The 23,111-nt window shown below is 42.3% G+C and overlaps 1 protein-coding gene across 1 annotated transcript in view; it reads left to right on the top strand.

Moving 5' to 3' along the window:
* The window catches only part of CSMD1 (CUB and Sushi multiple domains 1), a gene marked incomplete at its 5' end in the record, with an annotated part of 688,146 nt that overhangs the window by 524,728 nt on the left and 140,307 nt on the right, over positions 1-23,111 (top strand). Inside the window, 5 exons of the mRNA XM_047855978.1 lie at positions 5,611-5,788; positions 7,900-8,045; positions 8,838-8,918; positions 9,925-10,038; positions 17,840-18,028. Coding sequence (XP_047711934.1) covers positions 5,611-5,788; positions 7,900-8,045; positions 8,838-8,918; positions 9,925-10,038; positions 17,840-18,028 — 708 coding nt within the window. The remainder of the gene's footprint in view (positions 1-5,610; positions 5,789-7,899; positions 8,046-8,837; positions 8,919-9,924; positions 10,039-17,839; positions 18,029-23,111) is intronic.

Below are 23,111 nucleotides of genomic sequence, written 5' to 3'. Positions count from 1 at the left end.
GTATTTACAAAAAGAGAGATAAGAAAAAAAGAGTTCGCTAAACACGGTGGGCTGTTAAGAGGTCAGTCGGGGTCCACGTAGGCTATGGTTAAGCCCACACAGGACACCGGCAAGGTCCGATTGCCCAGCACACTCAGCCTGAAATGCATTTGGGTTAACCAGCGTGCGTTTTCAGTTCAGGCTTCTTCTTGGTGTATCGGACAAATACCCTGGAAAACCATCTTCTGAGATCCAGCCCGTCCACTTCAGGAGACTCTCGGGGTAGAACAGAGATACTATGAACAACTTCTGGCAACTTTAGTAAAAACTGAGTAACTCAGACAATTATGGCTCAAGAATTCTAAATGTTAGATAAAGTACGATAAAAGTATGATACCTATTAAAAAAGAAAAAAAAAAAAGGTCGCAAAGTGACTTGAGAAATTCAAGATGTTATTTTTGCCAGTAACATAATTACACAGAAGTCCCAGTTAAAAAATGGATTATAATTGTTAAAAGATGGCTTAAAAAACTTGTTTATTAATTTACTAAATTAATTTGATAATCAAATATGCATCTCTACTTACAAATACAGTTTAAAATTTTTAGATATTTTGTTTACCTAATTAATCTTCTCTTACCGAAATACTTACATAGATATAATTTTAAGATCGTTTTTAAAGTTAAGCACTGTCGTGGTGCCTGGGTGGCCCGGTCGGTTAAGTGCCGGACTCGATTTCGGCTCAGGTCATGATCTCAATTTTTGAGCCCCGCGTTGGGCTCTGTGCTGACAGTGCAGAGCCTGCTTGGGATTCTCTCCCTCTCCTCTCTCTCTGCTCCTACCCTGTATGCTCTCTCTGTCTCTCAAAATAAATAAATAAACTTAAAAAAAATAATTTAAAAAAGTATATTTAAAGTTAAGCGCCGTCCGTCAGGATATTCCTCACCTTAAAGTGCAGTAGGATGTTGATGGGGAACTATCTGGACAGAGATAATTTTTAGGATAATAATGTTAGGATGTTTAGGATAATAATGTGTTGCAATTAGTGTATTAGTGACTACGTCTAGATTGAATGATTTTGTGAGCAGAACCCTATTCAACTGCAGAACCCTAACTGACATGTGGAATCCAAGTAGCCAAAGAATATGTTATTATGTACATAGTTTTGAAAATTAAGGTTTATCAAGTTGATTGATAAATATAGAAAATAATCTCTCCTACTAGTTTAGAATAAGAATGACATTCTAAAGAATACAACTAACTTGTATTCATAAATATTATTTTAAATACTCCCATTATCAAACAGTTCCTAAGATAGAGTGCAGCGTGTCTATCTCAAAACCATCATAAGGAAACCAAAGTGAAGAAAAACAAAATAGGTCAGAAATACCTACGGCGCTGCACACATTCTGTGAGATTAGGCATTCGGTTCCTGGGTACATTAATAGTCAAGAGTTTAAAATTCATAAATATTCATGCCAAATGTAGGTATTGGTTGTTTGGTACCGTAAGCTTTTTCTTCATGCTCTCATTAGGCAGAAATCTGGACATAATCCTAGAGAAAACCATCCATAAATTATCTATAACTGTCCTAGTGGATATTTAGGGTTTTTAAATTTTAATTTCTGATTGAAGCAACTTAATAAGCTCTTTCTATCTATCTCAGTTCAGAGAAAGTCACTTGGTACATGTGTTGTGGGGAAGAAGCGTAATAAAGAGATGTGTCAGTGCCCCTTGATTTTTCCAAGTGTAGCCTCAGGTAACACAAAGGGTCGGTATCTCTCCACCTCCCCGTGCCGACGTCCACCATGGCCACCAGCTCATCTTCCAGTATCTTCTGGCTGCGCAGGAGCTTGACTTGGCGAAACACACCCATCCCTTGTTGTCCCAGCCACCTCACAGCTTCACGTTCTCAAATTACAGCGGAGTCGGGTAGGAAGTGAGGGTGGGGTGAAGGCTACGTAGGCACAGATAGGCACTGACTACACTTCACATTGAATGAGGCGTTCAGAGAAGTCGTCACCTCCATCCTGGTCAGGGTAGCGAATGCTAGCTCTAGGAGGTGATCAAAGAAGATACCTTAATGCTCTTTATGTGCATAGTTTTCTCTGGAGAAATACATCCAGAGATAACTGGAGAGCTCTCATTAATCATACTTCACACGGCCGCCCTTTCTCACAACCTGTTGTTGATTTGCGTGTGCATACTGTGTGACACTCGACATTCACTCTGGCACTCCTGGCCACCGTCTGTGCCTTTTTCCTACAACAAGTGATGCTGTGACACTGCTGGAGAGCCTCCGTTGGAACCCAGTTCTGACTGTCTCCCCGGGGAAAGCCCCTGGCCCCGCGGGGCGGCCCCTGCCCTGCCCCCCACTTTGGATGCCAGTCGCATGTCCGGGTTATCACCTGCCCTTCTCACTGATGGGCTGTAAGTCAGAAGTCCCCATGACTCCCTCCTCCCATGGGACTGATTTGCTAGAGCAACCCGCAGACCTCAGGAAAACGTTGTACTTCCGCGACTCCAGATTTATTACACAGGACGTGACTGGGCAAGAGCCAGATTGAAGAGACGCAGGGGGCTATGGGGATCAATGAGAGCAGGTGGTGGGTGGGGATGAAAAAGAACACGGTCCTTGATTGTGTGTTGGGAGATGAGCAGAGGGTTCTGTCCTCTCCAGCTGAGCCATCTTCCCAGCACCCCAAGTGTTCACGCGTCGGGAAGTTCTCCAGACCCCTTCCTTTGGTGCTTTCCAAGTCATCTCATTAACATAAGCGCTGCTGTGGTTGGAAGGGTCTTGCTATGAATAACGAAGGAGAGCTTTATCTCTTTTGTCCTATAACTTTTATCCAAGGATTTCTGGAGCTCTGTGCTAGGAGCAGGGAGGTATTCCTAATTACTAACTGCATCACGATAGTAAAGGTACACTCACAAATATATAAATGAACATGTGTTTATTTACTCTTTGTGTCCGTGAAGTGGAAAAGAGCCTGTCGCGCGTGTGGCTTCTGATTGTGAAGCACGGTGCGGCCGATGCCGATGTCGATGCGCTCTCTCCTGGCCAGCTGGGTGCCGTCCTTGTCCTGCGGGGACCAGGCTCCTGGGCACACGGTGGCAAGCCGGGAGGTGCCTCTGCTTGGCTGTGGTGCACTGATTCTCCTGTGTCTAGATCTCCCCACGGAGGCTTCGTGATTGATCTCCAGCTCAGGGTCCACTTTGAACCTCACCTTCGGGGAGAGGGCGGATCCGTGCCTTGCTGAGTCAGGTCACACATCTACTGTCTCTGTGGCCTTAAGTGAGAGGCCACCCGATTGTGCAGATCTCCGGCGCCTTTGGGACCACTGCAGTGAGGGCCAAGCCTTCTCCGGGCTAACAGGCCAGGAAGAGTGCTAAAGGAAACGTCAACTCTCTTTTCTCTCTAGACTACAGGGCAAGATTTGCCTTGTGGAATTTTATATGCATCGATGGAATATTATTAGCTCATGTGACAAGCAGTGATTGTTCTTTCCCTCATCATACTTATAAGTTGGCTTTTATACTTATCATTTGCTTCGTATCTTTCTTCATCACCGTTCAGTAAGCTCCACAAGGCAGCGCTCTGTGGTTCTCCACTGTGTCCCCTGCTCTAACCTCACATCTCCTGGTACATAATCGATTCTCAATAAATACTCATTGAATAAGTTAATGGCGGACTTATTCTTTGACTATCATACACAAGTCATGGCAAGGATACCTGACTTGCTCAATGTCCTAGAGCTAGTAAGTGACATCCAGAACTTCAGAAGCCAGCAATGTGTCCTACCCAGAAAAATCACCATATTGTTTCTTTTGCCCTTTAAGAGGTGGCACAGTCCTTTTCTGTTTGCTTGTTTTGTTGTGTTTTATCACCATTGGGAAGGATGCTACTGTGTATAATGTGGTTATACAATTATAAGGTTCAATCTGAAAAGTCAAAATGCACAAGGGAAGTCTTGGAGACGATAGATTGTAAGTCAATACCACATCAATAACCTCAGGTCCACATAAGGTTTGTCAGCCCACTGACTTCCATGTGTTCCTTCCTAAAATATTTTGTGGTGATTGTCTTATTCATTTTCAATTTATTAGTCATTTCTTCTGTCTTATTTATCGTGATCTGAGTTAGGCAGTGGGGATCAAGGAAAGCAGGTGGTGGGTGGAGACGAAAAGGAACACAGTCCCTGACTTCTGACTGCTAATAGTCTGATGGCCTAACGGTGGAGAACAACTACAGCTAATTGCAGCCGCATAGTAAGTGAATAACCATGGCCATCCAGGGCCAAACCACCTTTAAGGGGCAGTAACACTCGAGTCGAGTTCTTAAAGGGATCAGCCCACCCTGGCAGCAGGGTAGGAGAAAAGCATTTGAAAGATGCATGCAGGGTGAATGTTGGCATCATGCTTGGAGGTGAGAGAACGTATGACAGTTTTCTGGGGACACCAGATTAGAAGTGTCCGTGTGCTTCAGTTTACAAAGCAAGGTTTGCCTGACTCCAAACCCCACTTATTAATAATTATGCCATAAAACTTCCAGAATGTTCTCTAAGGCCCCTTTCTCTATGGATTTTTTCCAAAACTTGGACCAGATTCCATCTGTTGTGCCCTGGAACATTTTCTCCTTTCTCTGAAAAAGTACGCAGGGGCATGATTAAGGCCGGATGTCCCACACTGCCCGAGGGCATGTCTGTCATCGGTCAGCACTGTGAATTGTGTATTGAGGTGGTTTTTCTCCTTTTTAAAAACCATACTTTGGTCTGTTTTCTCCACCTAAATTTTACACCTTTGGTGACAAGTCTTTGAAAGCCCAAGAAGATTCATGCTAGGAACAGCCACTCATCCCACATCTATTGGATTTTGGTTGATTAAAAAGTCTACTGGTTTATGACTTGATGTATTATACCACTGTCTGAATGTAATAATGCGTTCAGATTATCCTGCTAATATACAGTCACTTCATTTCTCCGTAGATAAGACAAAATAATTGTCATGGCAACAGGGAACGCCAGTTCGTTAAGTAAAATAAACAGGGACTGATTGGGGATGGTGAGTCTTTACACCCCTGAAAGCTGGTGACATGTGAAAATGCTTTGACTTACATAATTTTCTCCCATTTCTTCAGGTATAGATCTGCCAAGAATTGATAATATTTTTGTTTAGGCAAAGAGACTTGGATGTTTAAATAGGTTTTAGAAATCTCACTTAAAACAACGAAAAATTTCCATTATGTATTTATGCATAATCTCTCCATAATCCCTTGTATCACATAGCCAATGGATTATCAGCTCAGTCACCCGAGATAACTGGGTAACTGAGTATGGGCTTTTTTTTTTTTCTTTTTAATTATCTGGGAATGACTTCATCCTGAAGGGATTTTGAGTGTTTGGAGACTCTATTAAATGGAACTTAGATAACTTAGTTCAGAAGTAAAATTCATCTAAGGTTTTTAGACTTTAGGGGAATTACTTTGACAAAGTAGTCACTGAGAAATATTTCACAATTATTATTTCTTAGAGGGAAAATTTCGGTGGAGGGGCTTTAGAGACTTAGAAATATTTAACTGTGTCCTTTCTAAAGCTGACTATGTGGGCCTTAATTGTTCTGCTTCCTTTTCAGCTCCTTGCGGATATAATGTAACATCTCAGAACGGTACCATTTATTCCCCTGGATTTCCAGATGAGTACCCAATTTTGAAGGACTGCTTCTGGCTTATCACTGTACCTCCTGGCCACGGGGTCTACATCAACTTCACCTTGCTGCAGACTGAAGCTGTTAACGATTACATTGCTGTTTGGTAGGAGAGCCCTTTCATATAAAGTGATACGCGATTGTGCTAAACCATTCCTGCAGCCAGCTACATGGTGCTTGTATGTCAGGTTGACGTATAAGAAATGAAATTATTAGGGGGATATGGGAAAGGAAACTTAGCAATGAATCCGGGAGATACAGGGAATAAATGTCATGTCACATGTTTGAGTTTTACTCCATGGTAGATAAATTCAGGGCTACTCTGAATATAAAATATCCCAAGCTCATTTTATTTTACATTATTAAGTATGATAAGAAATAGCACGATAAGAACTTGATGCGTCTGGAAATAGCGAAGACATAATCGCACGTAGCCCTCCCTCCATCCTTTGTGAACTTTGCAGAGCTGCCCTTCCGTATGTGTAGGAAATACTACGAGCCAGCAAACGGGGGCGGGGATTTGGGTCCTGGTTCTCCTTCCAAAGAGCCATGTGGCCTGGCGTAAGTCGTCTGTGTGACCCTGGGCTACCTTTGCGTGTCTATGGGGATGACTGTCCTACCTTTGCTTTTGGAAGGGAGAGGTTATGGGGGACACAGAGATTGCCAGGTCCTCTGTGACACTGTGGTGGGAGAAAGGGGGGGGCATGGACAGGGTGTGAGGAGGTGAGCTTAACTCAGGGTTAAAGATCCACGATGTGCTGCCAGGATGAACTTCCGTGAAAACTGGAGTAATGGCAGGTAACTACACGCTACGCATGCACGAATGTGTGTGTGCCTGTTGGGGAAGTCGGCATAAATGTTAAGAGTTTCTTATTGGAAAGCCTGTAAAGTCAGGGAACAAGGTGAGTTCAGGCTGTTGGCAGATCTCAGATACGGATATTACGGGAGTCCGAGTGAGCAGGAAGGAGAATACGGGAGCTTATAAATCTTGTGAAGGATTCCAGACTTAGTTCTCAGAGCAAAAAGGACTCAGTAGGTCTTAGGAAGGAGAATCAACTTGACTGCAGAATGCCCAGCCTCACTTTGTGGGAAATATGTTAACTGAGGGCAAGAGGGGAGGCCGGCTTTTGAGGCTATAGAAATAACTCCGGCAGGGAGGTGATAACGGCCGACCTAGTGGCTGAGGGAATGAGGAGGAAGCTGAGAACTTGAAATATTAAATTGATCAAGGCAAACATTATAGTATCAGCCATTTCACCTGGATTAACCTATAGATTTAGCGGATGGGAGCGAAGGCTCTTCATATTTAACAAAGTAGAGTGCCTGTTGCAAAGAACACTAATGAACGAGAGACTGAAAAGTCTCTTCAATTTTGTGACATTACACATCTTGGTATTTCTAAACAGTGTCCAGAAGGTGGTGGTGTTTTATTCGGTTTGTAAAAAACATAACCATTCAACTGAGTAAATTTGAAGATCTAATTGGCTTTATTAAATGATTCATGAATTGAGTAGCATCCCATCTGGCAAGTAGAGAGATGCTTGGGGACTTAGGTGTGCCCAAGGAAGGTTTTCAAGGGAAGAAGGGCGGGGCAAGAAGCCATTAGCAAAAGGAAGGATTGTTTCAGGCAAGGTCACCTTCCCTTAAGGAGAAGGGGGGGGGGGGGGTCTCATCATGCAGATTAGTTCCTCTTCCTTGAGGTGGGGGTGGATGGAGACAGTCCTAGAGACCTCATTGGCGCTGATACTTTCTGAATGATTGGCGTAAAATTTCACTCCAGGAGGGGTTGAAACTGCATTCAGTCTTGCCGTGCACTCATGGGGCAGGGGACTCCACCTTGGACTGTGGTTTTCTGTTTAAGCAATTTTTGAAAATCTTTTAGTTCCGTTGCAAGATCTCCATAAATTTCACCCATAATTAAAGAGACACCATTGAATTTAGACTTTCAAATGTAGACGTTTGAAAGGCAACTGATAGGTGGTATTGCGGCCACCAGAATGAATGTGAACGTGTCTCAGAGATTGGTCTGGAAAGGTCAGCTGTGGGGGGAATGGAAGTAAGCCCTGAGTTTTCAGGTGAGCACGGCAGTCCCGTCCCCCGGAGCCCGGGTCAGACCAGCCCGCTGAAGCCAGGACAGAGTCCAAAAGTCAGAAGAAAATGATCCTTAGTTTCAGCTGTAATTAGGAGCTTTCCATCAAACGTCTCTCTCTTCCCTAGGGATGGGCCTGATCAGAATTCACCTCAGCTGGGAGTTTTCAGTGGGAATACGGCCCTGGAAACCGCGTATAGCTCCACCAACCAAGTCCTGCTCAAGTTCCACAGCGACTTTTCAAATGGAGGCTTCTTTGTTCTCAATTTTCACGGTCAGTGCATTTTCACCTTGTTGAGGCAGGTGGAGAATCGCATTTGGTTTTGCTGGTCGGGTTGACATAGGCCTCGTCTCCAGCTCAAGTTCCTTGATTGTGCCCAGCGAGAGCCTTAGGGGATTTTCTTGAGTTCCATGTCAGGGTTTCCTGTGATCCTCTTTTGCTTAATGGTATTTGATTATGTCACGTCTGGTTTATGGGAAGCTTGGATTCCTTCCAAGGTAAGTGGATTGCAAATGCAACTGATATGGAGACCCTTGAAAGACAGTGAGTGCCTTTGTGGATTTCCTCATCCCTGTCTCCGGGGGGATCAAGGTAGCAAGCATCATGTGATTACAGATGAGGCAAAAGCAGATCTAATGGTTTTGAAAACAAATAATTGGGAAAACAGCGTATCAGCACCTGACATCTCGTAAGGACTGTGTCCACGGAGGTCCTCAGATGTGAGGCAGGGGGAGACCTTATAACTGTAAATATGGACCCGCCACCAGGCCATGGGTGAACCATCTCTGTGGCAGAATCCCAAGTATATGTGAAGTGATTTTATTTCAGTGTCATAATTTTTAAAACTGTACACATCTTTCCCTTTGACTTTATTATATCTTCTTTGGCACGAAATAATCCCATAAGCATGTGAGGCTTGAGAATTTTCTAAAGCGATGATTTAAACATATAGACTTTGCAGTGTCCCTAAGCATTGAAACAACATAAGAGGAATGCTTTTTGTAATATTTTTGTTTATTCGGCAAATGTAATTACAGTTAATTTTTTTCCCCATAAACCGTTTAGCATTTCAGCTCAAGAAATGCCAACCTCCCCCGGCCGTTCCACAGGCAGAAATGCTTACTGAGGATGAAGATTTTGAAATAGGTAATGTTTCCTTCACTACGATACCATCAGCTCAGTCCACCTTTTTACACCAACTGCTAACTCGGATGAGTAAGCGAGCGAGTACTTGTCAGAAATATTCTAAAGCATTATTAGGGGCTTATCCACAGAGGTTATTAATCGAATAAATACGGCTTTCTTCCTTCATCTCTGTGATGTTCGTTTTCTGAATTTGAATTTGGCTTTTTCCATTTTGAGCGCCTCCTGATTCTGCCCCCCTCCCCGCCCCCCACAGGCGTTTTCTAGTTTGTATTTTTCTTTTGAGTCAAGTTTTCAGAGACAGACTTACACAGATATTTGTGTTTGGTTAGAAAAGCATGTTCATGCACGAGAAGGACTTAATCATGTGCAACTAAAATAATGATTAGTATAACATTGACCTTTCACTGACACTGGAATGTAATGGTGAATATATTTAATGATCATATTTAGAAATTCTGCTTTATCATTCTATATTAATGGCCTGTTTCATTAAATAATCATCAGGTCACATTAGGAAACCAGCCGTGGCATATGTTTGTGGTATAATTACCATGACCCAGGATTTCTCTGTCTCAATAACAAATACAACACCCTGTTCGCACACCATGTTTCAGACCACTGGTCAAACCACGTGCCCCAATTTCTGGTTACTCATAATGGCTCAGTTAATGGGAACATTGCACTAATTAGGGCAGGGTCACGGTTTAGCCCTCTCTGGATGCATTAAAGCCCTTCTATTCTACCTCCTTAAATCCCAAGCGTCTAGTTCCTTTTTTTTTTTTTTTTTAAATAGGATTACTGTCAGTTAAGATAGCATTTTTGTGCGTCAAGAAGTGAAAATGCTACCATTTTATTCGACAGACTAAAACTGAACCCAGGTGTTGGTTCGGAAGTGGTCTGCTCATTGACGTAATTTGCTAAGGGGTCATGTATTCCTTTAATACGTTCACACACCCTGTATGTCGAAGAAAGCTAAGCCCCAGGTCTGTTGTGCTGACTCTTGCAGGGGATTTTGTGAAGTACCAGTGCCACCCTGGGTACACGCTGGTAGGGACTGACACGCTGGCCTGCAGGCTCAGTTCCCAGCTGCAGTTTGAAGGCTCTCCCCCAACGTGTGAAGGTACGCACAGCTTAACACTGCCAATGTACTTGTCCACAGAGAATGATACTGCTGGGATAGGTCTACATTTGGGCTTGTGGTTCTTTTTGCATGACTCTGAATTTAATCTCTGTGTTAGGATCTCATTGCAATCAAAATTACCTTTCTCTTTTAGCTATCTCTAAAAGACAAATCAAAGTCCTATCAAACACAAAGTCTTTCCCAATAGTTCATCAGAAAATTTTCGAACATTTGGCAATGTTGAAATAATTTAAAAATAAGCATCTGAATACCTATCACCAAGGGTCCACCATTAATATTTACCATGTATCCTTTGTCACATGTCTGTTTTCCTTTTATCCATCCATTAATGTATCTGCTATTTTTGATGCATCTCAAGGCTAACTACAGGCATCGCCACACTTCCCTCTAAATACGTTAGCATGCATAAAATTATCTAGTGTTTACCGTATTTTGTGTAAAATTTACAAATGTTGAAATGTATGTTTGTTGCATACAATAAATGCACCCGTTTCATGTATTCACATGTCTTTAAAATACATAGACTGTAGGCAATAACAGACAGTATAATTAGATCACTTTTCAAAATATTTGAGGGGCTCCTGGGTGGCTCAGTCGGTTAGGTGTCCAACTCATGATCTGGGGTCAGGGTACGATCTCATGGTTTCTGGGATCCAGCACCACATCGGGCTCTGTGCTGACAGTGCGGAGCCTGCTTGGGATTCCCTCCCCCGCCCCACCAAAATAAATAAAAAACAAACTTCAAAATATTTGAAAGGCTCCACTCTCAACTAGTATTGGCAGAAAAAACACTGGAAAAAATATATAAATAAGTTGAAGCGTTTTCCAAATTAGAATAGTTTTATTTTGTGACTTGAAAATCACAATAAACATTCAATTCATTGAAAGAATGGGACCTCCCTGCTTTCAAGGAATTTGAGCACTATCATTCGTTAGGGATAATGAAGCACTCAAAAGTTAGGAAGGGAATACCCAGCGCCCCAGTCCAGACTCCCATCAAGTGACCTGGGTGGATCATCAGTCCCTTGGACATCGTGTGCAAGGATGGTCGGTCTGCCTTATTTATGGGATTGCGGTAAAGATGCGGAGAATATTAAATTATTCCAGGTGTTACATAATGTTAATTATTTGCCGTGTAAGAAGCAACTTTCTTTGTACCGCGCTAGTATCGATTTTACAAGTGCTCACATCTGTGGTGTGGTTCTTGTGGAACGCGGTACTAACTTCCTGCATTCTCCTTATGAATGAGGTAGAATCCTAGTCACCTGGGGAGAGGAAAACAATTTTCACCATCATCTGAGGAAGATCTGGAATGAAGCAGCTTTCAACAACCATGATACCTCAGATTAATTCAAAGAAAAATTACTTCCAAATTGTGTCACTGGGAGAGCCAGTGGGTGTGGGCAGAGAGCAAACCCCTTTAAACACCCACCCAGTTGTGGGAGGTGCTGAAACTCTGCTTCAAGGGTGCCTCCCTTAAAGTTGGGCCGCATGGGGTGCTGGGTCAGGAGACTGAGTCATTATTTTCTTGGAAAAAAAATCAGTGTGTCGGTACCATGTTACGTCAGCAAAAACCATCTACGGTGGATTTTTTTCCCATTTCATATAAAAATTAATGGAGGTGCATTGTGTGTTTTTAAGGCACATTTTAATTCCAACGAACAGAGCCGTAAATTTCTCAACAGAGGTGACTTTAAGCAAGGACGGTCTTAGTTGATTAGTGAAGAAAGGCATAAATATTTATTTAACACGCACTTCAAAAATAAGGGAAATTACTTTATTATGTTGGCTACCTCCAAGATTAACCTACTTTTTATTTAAATGAAATTAATTCATGACAGTCCAGGAACAGAGTAAATCAGGACAACATGAACACCATTCTCTAAATTACTTGGCTCTCGCACCCGTCTGCGGGGAGAATTCTGCTAACAAGACACGTTCTCCCAGCTCGGGCCAGAGGGTCTCGCGCCCTACCGAACTCGTAGCAATTACTACAGATGACAGTGTAGTTCTCTTCTCTTACAATTCAGGAGTAAATTTGTTTAAAACAGACTGAGAGTTAGCTTAGCTGCTGTTCCCTAAATCCTCATTATTAAAAAAATAAGTAAATAAATAAAGGAAATAGGGGCTCAGATGTCTTTTATCAAATACTTGATCACTGAATGATAATCTTCCTTCCAGTACTTTCTACCAGTTGGTTGGGCTCAAGGGGAGGGGTGGGCAATCCCCCAATAAATTATTGATAGAAAATTGTGTTAGTTACAAGTCCTTCTTCTTCACATGTCATCATCCTTCTTTTAGAAGTTCCACTTGGAAAATTATTACCACCTTTTGGGTGATTGATTCTTCCTTGGGAACGAACAGTGGGAGCAACTTGTTCCTTGAAAGGTAGCATCCTATGCAGATAAATTATACCCTGTTGGATACCAATCCTCGTTTAGAAAACACTACATGAGGATCTGGAATCTTTCCCAAGACCACCAGGCAATTCTCCTGTTCGCCCCGGACCCTGGCTGAACATCCTACAGTTGAACTCAATTCTGATACTCTACTTGGAGACAGGGTCAGACCCCACAGGGTAAGGGCTTAGTCCCACAAGGCTGTCCCCACTCCCGAGGCCAGTCACAAATTCAGGTTATCCCTTGTGCTTCTTAGTGACCCGCTGTGGGCCAGAAGTACTCATGGTCCCTCTTTGGGTTTTACCCTGTGTTAGAAGAGCCCATGTAACTGAGGGAAACATTTATTTACATGTGTCATTTATTTACATATGTATATATATATATATATATATATATATATACATACACATATATATGCACACACATACACATATATATTTATATATATTATATACATATATACATTATATATATTTATTTATAAAATATATATATAAAATTATATTTATGTTTATTTTTGAGAGAGAGAGAGAGATACAGAGCACAAGCAGGGGAGGGGCAGAGAGAGAGGGAGACACAGAATCCGAAGCAGACTCCAGGCTCTGAGCTGTCAGCACAGAGCACAGCGTGGGGCTTGAACTCACGTACCGTGAGATCGTGACCTGAGCTGAAGTTGGACACTTAACCTGCTGAGCCACCCAGGTACCCCATCAGTTATATTTTTTTATATCATAAAGAATTATATTCTGTATCCTTTAGGGTGTAATTATGTCCTAAAGGATGTAATAAATATAAAAATAAAAATTTTTCCTTTATATTCTAAAGGATGTAATAAAGGGTACAGATGAATAGTCTGATGAAGAGGTATGGGGTGCAGGGTGAAAGGGGTTCTCAGCACATGAGCATCTGGGCCCTGGATTTGGGATATAAGAGGTTTTATAGGGCCAGTCTCCCTTCCTCTGAACCCCAAGCCCATGGTCCTACTGGAAGTCTGTGAGGGGGGCAGGAATTTCAGCCCACTCATCACTGGCTCTCTCTGCTGACCAGCCCCATACTGAGGCTACCAAGGGACCCATCCCAAGTCGCCTTATTGGCCTAGACTCAGGTGTAATCCAAAGGGGCTCATCCTGACCAAGACATGCTCAACATGAACGAAGTGCCAAGGGTTTTGAAGGTCTGTGCCAGGAACCTGGGACAAAGACCAGATAAGTTTTACAACAGAGTCACGTTAAGGAAAGAAAAGCCCTTCAAAAACCAAAAAGGAGTAATAACCAAGGTCTGGAAACAAGAGAGGACGTGGGGTGTCCAGGAAAGAGGAGGAAAGGAGAACACTTTGCTCTTAGGATGTGTTGGGGAAGTGGCATTAAGTGGGCTGAAAACTACACATGGGGCCACATTTTAAAAGGCCTTCAGTATCGGGTGGCTTCAGCCAGTGGACAGTGCAAATCCATCCGTAGTTTTTAAAATATTCACTTACAAAGAAATCAGAAACCTATATTTTCAACGAACGCTAAAGACAACCAGCGTCCTTGAGATAATGACCATTTGTTGGAAAGCTGGAGACCAGAACATGCCTGTCCAGGGCTCTGGGTCACAGCTTTCCCACTTGTTTATAGGGTTCTCTGTTTACAATTCTCTGAGACCTCCGGGTGCTTTTAAGAATTAGTTTTAATTATTTACAAAGCCTAATGCTTGACTGTGTTATTTTTGCTGAAGGCCCGCAAGATGCATTCAATAATATGCTTTGGTTTTAAGCCTCACATTTTCTTTTTCTTCAAAAATAAGCTGAAGGAATAGCTTCTCGCCGAGGTGGGCTGGCTCAAAGCTCAGGGGACCTTCTCAGGGAGGCGCGCTCTTTTAGAGGCATCTTTGATGGGAACCTCAAACAGATGCTTCCCGTGGTGGGAGGGATCCCCGGGGGAGACGGTAGAGACGCGGGATGTGTGTAAGGCGTGAATGCTGATCTAGAAATGAACAGCCAGGCCCTGGGAAAGCCCCTCCGTCTCCAAACTCCCCGCTGTGGGTGCGTGTAACTCCCAGCAAGGATGTCGAGCGAGGGACAGGAAGGAAGAGGCTCATATGAAAGAGCCAGAGAAACAAATGAATCAAAAACACGTTAACTCCCAGGGAGATATATTCAAGTGCATTTTAAAACAGTATGTATGTCTGGAAAAAAGAAAATGTTGAGTGTTGTAAGACAAAGGAAACAAATAATTGCACCTATACTTTGATTGTGTCTTCCCTAAGAAACAGAAGCAGGATTTGAGAATGAAAGGAATGAAAATAGCTAAGCTAAAGATTCTGTTTCTGACTTATCACCACTCCCAGCTTTCAAACCCTGGAGGGCTGTCCTCTCACCGGGTGGATGGCAGCAACTTAGGGAGGATTGTCTGCTCCTAGACAATCTGCCGCCCAGTGTCGCCTAGTGACCATAGCGGCGGGATAAAATCAGAGAGAGGAGACTTGGCCTAAACCTTTCTCCCGGGTCGTACCACAGAAGGGAAGGTACTGGAATGACATCTTTCCTCAGGAAGAGGCAGGCAGGTGGTCAAACCCTTCCAGGCTTTGAAACACCTGCCCGTGTAGTGCTTCAGACTGAAGGAGAGCGTTTGCATGTGTTCATCTGATTATAACCCTTGAGAGTAGTTTCATTCGCCTCTAGCTCTGGCTCTCGCTGCAAAGTCAAGGCTGATCTGTGGAGACTCTGAACCTCCAAGCCCTGCACATACACACCCAGATACAAAGTCCGTTTTTTTAATGTGTTCTTTTAAAAAATGCCAATGTGTTCATTTTTGAAAGGGCGTAATAGATTTTACAGGGTGATCTTACCACTATCACAGAAGAAATTACTTTTTTTTTTTAATTTTTTTTTCAACGTTTATTTATTTTTGGGACAGAGAGAGACAGAGCATGAACGGGGGAGGGGCAGAGAGAGAGGGAGACACAGAATCGGAAACAGGCTCCAGGCTCCGAGCCATCAGCCCAGAGCCCGACGCGGGGCTCGAACTCACGGACCGCGAGATCGTGACCTGGCTGAAGTCGGACGCTTAACCGACTGCGCCACCCAGGCGCCCCAAGAAATTACTTTTTAAATTAAGTTGCTTTAGGCTAAGTGTTTTGGTTTGAATTGTTTTTTATATAACTTACCATTAATTAACACTGCACATATTCTTAAAAGTCTACCTAAATACTTATTTATTTAAAAGGGTTCTCGGGCACCTGGGTGGCTCAGTCAGTTAAGCGTCTGACTCTTGATTTTGGCTGAGGTCATGATCTCACTGTTCTTGAGTTCAAGCCCTGCATCAGGTTCTGTGCTGACAGCATGGAGCCTGCTTGGGCTTCTCTCTCTCTCTCTCTCTCTCTCTCTCTCTCTCTCTCTCTCAAAAATAAATAGACTTTAAAAAAGGGTTCTATGAAATGTTTCATTTGGTGATCTTATGCCTACACACTTTATAAATTTTAAGGTACACAGAATAAGAACACTAAGACAAATGAAAGATAAAAAAAGGAAAAGTTCCCTTCTATCAGACACTTACTGGAATCAAAACAGATTACATGTGATTTGCCTGTCAGGTTGTGAAATGTCTTTATTTTGAAATGGATGAATTAATAACATAAATTTGATTAATTGAAAGGAGATAATTCAAAAAATAAGACACATTTCCTCCGACAAAATCTCTTTTTCATGAAGGAAAAGGTGATCATTTAACTTTTTAAAATTTTATAAATAGTTTTGCTATTACCTCTGTTTACTTGTGAACCATGATCAATAGAGAAAAATTGTTTTCTCCATAATTGTATAAATAAACTATTTCTGGAAGATAATGAAATTATCATTGAAATAAATTACTGATTGTGATACCGGTGTTTATATCATTGAAATACCGGTGTTTATATCATTGAAATAAATTACTGATTGTGATACCGGTTTCTTCTGTGTGTTCATACCTGTGCAGATCGGTTTTATTTTAATGACTCTGGAAGCAGTTGAATAAAGCAAAAAGGAAAGCGGGAGGGGAAAAAGGGACACACAGCTCAGTGTGCCCACACTATCTTAATGATTCGTTCATAAAGATAAATTGATAACTGATTCATTATGATAAATTCATCCTTTACAAATCACTACTCGTACTCAACCCTGTAACAACCCAGAGATGCAGTATGGCTTTCGGCCCAGAACTTTCTCATTCATCTCTTATCACAGTCCCAACAAGTCAAATCACATGTGTAAAATTTACTATTCCTTTTTTGTTTGTTTGTTTATATTTGAGAGAGAGAGAGAGTGTGGGTCGGGGAGGGGCAGAGAGAGAGGGAGGCACAGACTCTGAAGCGGGCTCCAGGCTGGCAAAGAGCCCGTCGCGGAGCTCGAACTCACCAACCGGTGAGATGGTGACCTGAGCCGAAGTCAGCCACTTAACCGAATGACTCACCCAGGTGCCCCTAAAATTTACTATTCTAAATGAAATTAAAAGTATTAAATTATATTAAAGTATTATATTAAAAGGAAGAAATAAATAGTATCATTTTCTGTTAACCGAAGATAATTGCACAATGTTTCTGCGATATTACATTGAAAAGGTGAGTTGGGGGGCGCCTGGGTGGCGCAGTCGGTTAAGCGTCCGACTTCAGCCAGGTCACGATCTCGCGGCCCGTGAGTTCGAGCCCCGCGTCAGGCTCTGGGCTGATGGCTCGGAGCCTGGAGCCTGTTTCCGATTCTGTGTCTCCCTCTCTCTCTGCCCCTCCCCCGTTCATGCTCTGTCTCTCTCTGTCCCAAAAATAAATAAACGTTGAAAAAAAAAAAAAGAAAAGGTGAGTTGGGAAAACATGGGATCCTAGGATCCCTGCCCCAGTTGAAGGTGTGTGGGCAATTCAGTCACAGAGCGAAAGGCACATGGTAGTTTTAACCACTCCTGTGTGGCTGCTTCTCACCTCACTCACACAGGTTAACAGGGGCAAGGGTGTGCTTCGCCACCACTTCCAGAAAAAGAAAACTTTCAGGGTCCAGGTTTCTTTCAACCAACCGCTTTATCAAAGTTGGCTGCCCTGGTGTCAGTGGCTTAATCTCTTTGATCTATTAAAGAGGTAAATGCGATCTATCTAATCACCTTGTATATCGGCGTATATATTACATACGTGTGTATATAATTCTCATTTAAATTATAGGTCGGTATAATTATTATAAATAATAATTACTCATTATTCAGTGGTTTTCTCCTGCTGTGTTTGTCTCTTGTATTAAATTTGGTCACAGCTCAGTAGGATAGCTCCACACCCCCTCCCCCGCTGCCACCATTGGCTTGTAAATATAGGGATAGAAACTCTCCTATGGAAGTCAGGTTCATTTTGTTAAGGAAAATTTTTACTGGTATTTTTCTCACTAGCGCAATGCCCAGCAAATGAAGTCCGGACAGAATCTTCTGGAGTCATCCTCAGCCCAGGTTACCCAGGCAACTATTTTAACTCCCAGACGTGCTCATGGAGTATTAAAGTGGAACCAAACTATAACATCACCATCTTTGTGGATACATTTCAAAGTGAAAAGCAGTTTGATGCACTGGAGGTGTTTGATGGTAAGTTTCTTGTTTCCTTTCTTTTCTTTTTTATATCAGTAATCTCTCTTAATGTAATAAAAACACCATTATCATGTTTTTGTTACACAGGAGTTTAGTATATCTTTGGGTTAAATTATCTCTCCCCCAAACGAAAATGAATTCTTCTAGCACTTGTATGGTCTCAGAGATCAATTGTGGAACATGAAAATATTTTTGTTAATGATTCAACTTTTAAGCAATTAATGTGCTACTGATGCACTCTGAAAATGTCCTGAATGAACTTGAACCATTATTTAATTCTTTAACGTGGAGATTTACAGTAGATGACCCCAAGCAACTCTCTCCTTTTCCCTAAGTATTCTATGGATTCAGAAGATATTTTAGGATATTTAAAAGAGCTAAAGTTACATTAATCCATTTAAATGATTATTTTACTAAAAACATATAAAACTAATGGCTCACAGATATTTCTAGATGTACCATCTTTAAAAAAATAGTACAATACACTTAACAAATGTTAATACTGTTTTCAACTCTAGTCTCATACGTTTTTACCCAATTCTAATAAACTTATTAATAGAACAAGGCCATGCTTAGAAGTAGTATGTGGTTGAATTGTCAGTTTGAAATGGAACTGATGTTAATATTTTTCTTTGCATAGAAGTATTATCACAGCCCATAAAATTAGACCAAGGTACAAATACGGCTGTCCATAAAAACAGGGCTTTGACATGTTTTGATGGACTTGTCATGTGTCCAGTAAAATAACAATCAACTCAATAAAAAAAAAAAATTGCTGTAATTGATTCCGTGTGTGTCCCTATGCCTTTTACTTCCTTGATGAATCTTAACAGTCAAGTTGTTCATATGGACGGACACCACAAGTATCAACTTCTGTATTCCTAAAATGGTGAGCTACTAATTGGAAATTAAACTCATCCTTATGTGCATGGAAACAGAGGACTGCAGAGCACATTCACTTTCAGAGGTTTTTTTCTAGGTGTCTGTTAAAACAGACAGGCACTGCTGAAGGCTTCTTCTGTCGTCTTTAGGATGGAAAGAAGTAATTTATTAGCCAGGTACAAAACTGATGTCAATAAGGAGCCAGGTAAACTCGATTCTGAGGCCAATTAGATGAGAGACAAAACTAGAGTAGGTGAGCACCCACTCCAGGGGCTGTGTGTGTGTGTGCGCGCGCACATGTGTGTGTACATACTCCCCATTCCAGGGGCTGTGTGTGTGTGTGTACATATTCCCCAACCCAGGCGCTGTGTGTGTGTGTGTGTGTGTGTGTGTGTGTGTGTGTGTACATATTCCCCAACACAGGAGCTGTGTGTGTGCGCGCACACGTGTGTGTGTACATATTCCCCACTCCAGGGGCTGTGTGTGTGTGTACATATTCCCCAACCCAGGCGCTGTGTGTGTGTGTGTGTGTGTGTGTGTACATATTCCCCAACCCAGGAGCTGTGTGTGTGTGTGTGTCTGCACGCACATGTGTGTGTACATATTCCCCACTCCAGGGGTTGTGTGTGTGTGTGTGTGTGTGTGTGTGTGTGTACATATTCCCCAACCCAGGAGCTGTGTGTGTGTGTGCGCACACGCACATGTGTGTGTACATATTTCCCACTCCAGGAGCTGTGTGTGTGTGTGTGTGTGTGTGTGCATGTGTGTATAAATATTCCCCACTCCAGGGGTTGTGTGTGTGTGTGTGTGTGTACATATTCCCCAATCCAGGAGCTGTGTGTGTGAGTGTGTGTGTGTACATATTTCCCACTCCAGGAGCTGTATGTGTGTGTGTGCATGTGTGTGTACATATTCCCCGCTCCAGGGGTTGTGTGTGTGTGTGTGTGTGTGTGTGTGTGTACATATTCCCCAACCCAGGAGCTGTGTGTGTGAGTGTGTGTGTGTGTGTGTGTGTGTGTGCATATGTGTGTACATATTCCCCACTCCAGGGGCTGTGTGTGTTTGTGTACACATTCCAATCCATTGCTGGATGTAACTAACATCCTGACATAATTACCTTACGTGTGTTCGTGTTCCCTTGTCTCACTGTCGTTGGATTGGAATTTAGCTGATGGTGCTTCTTCCGTTTCCAACCACAGCAACAACCTCATTACCGGTATCTGTGCCTAGGTGCTTACAGTTTGATCTCCCAAAAATAGGGATGGAGCACACCCATTACCACAAAGTACATAATAGAGATAATATCAAAGCTGCTGCTAACAGAATTACCCGAGAACTGTGGTTAGGTTTGTTCTAGTCTCAAACATTTGACTATAAGATGAAAGGACACAGTTTTATATGAAGATTTTATTAAGTGTTGACCTTTTTGTTGCATTGAATGTCATATTTAGTGCATCTCTCTGTATCTCTATTTCCCTCTCTCTTTCTTCTGTAAGATAGTGGCTCTTTTATGGCTCATGAGTTGTGAAAAATATGCTGAATATATTGATTTTAAGCTTCATTATCCCAGGAGTATATTACTTTCTGTGGCTCCAATAATGGATATTCCTCAATTAAAGAAATAAATAAAAAGATTTAATCATTGTAGAACACAACTGAGAAAGGTGTCAACATAAAGATTGGGGTGTTCACTGGTAAAACCCTTCATCATTTCCATGTTGGTGACGGAAACTGCTGCTCTCCCTTGCGGCTCTGTGTTCTTCTCCACGTGCTGATTGTGGAGGTGACTTTTTAAAGAAGACTCCTTGAGAAAGCTTGTTACATGTTAGGAAGGAAGAACCGATAGAAAATGAGGAAGAATGAGATGTTGGATTAAGAATGCCTGAAACTTGACTCGAGTTCTGTCATTCAAAGTGACATGTTAACATTTCATGAATTTCCGGGGTGCCTGGGTGGCACAGTCGGTTAAGCGTCCGACTTCAGCCAGGTCACGATCTCGCGGTCCGTGAGTTCGAGCCCCGCGTCAGGCTCTGGGCTGATGGCTCAGAGCCTGGAGCTTGTTTCCGATTCTGTGTCTCCCTCTCTCTCTGCCCCTCCCCCGTTCATGCTCTGTCTCTCTCTGTCCCAAAAATAAATAAATGTTGAGAAAAAAAAAATTAAAAAAAAATAATAAAATAAAAAAAAATTTCATGAATTTCCTAGTGTCATTTTATTTTAGAATATGTATTATCCCTTTAAACAGCAACAACAAAAAGCCAGCACCCAAACCCATTACGGTCTTCTTTAATTTTAAAATACAGTCATCCTTTTATGGGACATCTTCCAGGAAACTGAGAAGGAGCATTTTATCTGATCCGACTTTGCTCTAGTGACACTGAACACTGCCCTGTTCATCTCTAATGTGCTAGGTTTTTCTACTTGATGACTAAGGCTGTCATCACAAAGTACCACAGATGGGGGGCTTAAGCAGCAAAAATGTATTGTCTCCTGGTCCTGGAGGTGAGAGGTCTGGGATCCAGGTGGGGGCGCTGCTGGTTTCTCCTGTGCATCTCTTCTTGGCGTATAGCCTCTGTCTCTCCCTGGGTCCTCCCCTGGTCGTCCCGTGCCTGTCTGTGTCCCCATGTCCTCTTTGGACTTCAATAAGATTAGATTAGGGCTCATTCCAGTGTCCTTCCTGAACTTTAAAGTTCTCTCTTTGAAGTCATTATCTCCAAACACAGTCACCTTCTGAGGTACTGGCAGGTAGGACTTCAACATATACATTGGGGTTACACAATTCAGTTCATAACAGGTTTTTTTTTTCTTCTTAATAATTTTAACTGCTCTGATTGGCAGTTACACAAGAAGTGAAGTTGTAGGTTCTCAGTCCCTTTGCACAAATAAAGATGCTGCATAAATCTCAAAGTGAGTCACGTAACCTGATGAGATGGGGACTACATCTAGCAGCGAGGGCCACATTCTCCCACTCGTACGTAGTGAGCTTCCTGGGAATGGGCCGCGCAATGTAGAAGAGCCAGAGACGTCAGACTATGAGGGGGCGGTGAGTTCACCAGCAGGGATTGTTGTCGATGACTCCCTGGAAGTGGGAATACAGCTTCTGTATCCAATAGAGCAGTTCCTCTCAGGAAGTATCGTGGCGGCAGGGCTAATGGTGGTTGACAATGTACCGCACTTGTTTCTGTTTTTCTTAACTTAATTAATTGTTTTAAATTTATATCCAAGTTAGTGAGCATATAGTGCAACAATGATTTCAGGAGTAGATTCCTTAGTGCCCCTTACCCGTTTAGCCTATCCCCCCTCCCACAACCCCTCCAGTAACCCTCTGTTTGTTTTCTGTATTTATGAGTCTCTCATGTTTTGTCCCCCTCCCTGTTTTTATATTATTTTTGCTTCCCTTCCCTTATGTTCATCTGTTCTGTATATTAAAGTCCTCATATGAGCGAAATCATATGATAGTTGTTTTTCTCTAATTTCTCTTAGCATAATATCCTCTAGTTCCATCCACATAGTTGCAAATGGCAAGATTTCATTCTTTTTGATTCCTGAATAATACTCCATTGTATATATATACCATCTCTTCTTTATCCATTCATCCCTTGATGGACATTTGGGCTCTCTCCATACTTTGGCTGTTGTTGATAACACTGCTATAAACATTGGGGTGCATGTGCCCCTTTGAAACAGCATACCTGTATCCCTTGGATAAATACCTAGTTGCACTTGTTTCTATTAACTATGTGTTAGATAGTAAGTTTGTTTCTTGAATATTTAAACATTTCAAATGTGTGGGGCGCCTGGGTGGCTCAGTCGGTTGAGCGTCCAGCTTTGGCTCAGGTCACAATCTTGCAGTTCGTGAGTTCAAGCCCCGCGGTGGGCTCTGAGCTGACAGCTCGAAGCCTGGAGCCTGCTTCAGATTCTGTGTCTCCTTCTCTCTCTTCCCCTTCCCCACTCATGCTTTGTCTCTCTCTGTCTCTCAAAAATGAATAAATGTTAAAAAAAATTTAATTGTTTCAAATGTACAAGAAGGTGAAAAAATACACATATGGACTCATTTCTTAATGTAATTAATTTTAGGATTTTGTCAAAGTTACCTTAGGCTCTGGTTTTTTAAAGAGGCAAGGAGTACGAAGAAATTTAGGGCAGAAGACATGAATAGACACTTCTCTAAGGAGACATCCAGATGGCCAACAGACACGTG

The sequence above is a fragment of the Prionailurus viverrinus genome, chromosome B1 (genome assembly GCF_022837055.1).
Source record: "Prionailurus viverrinus isolate Anna chromosome B1, UM_Priviv_1.0, whole genome shotgun sequence".
NCBI classification, from domain to species: domain Eukaryota; kingdom Metazoa; phylum Chordata; class Mammalia; order Carnivora; family Felidae; genus Prionailurus; species Prionailurus viverrinus.
This window is presented reverse-complemented; position numbering and strand designations above follow the sequence as displayed.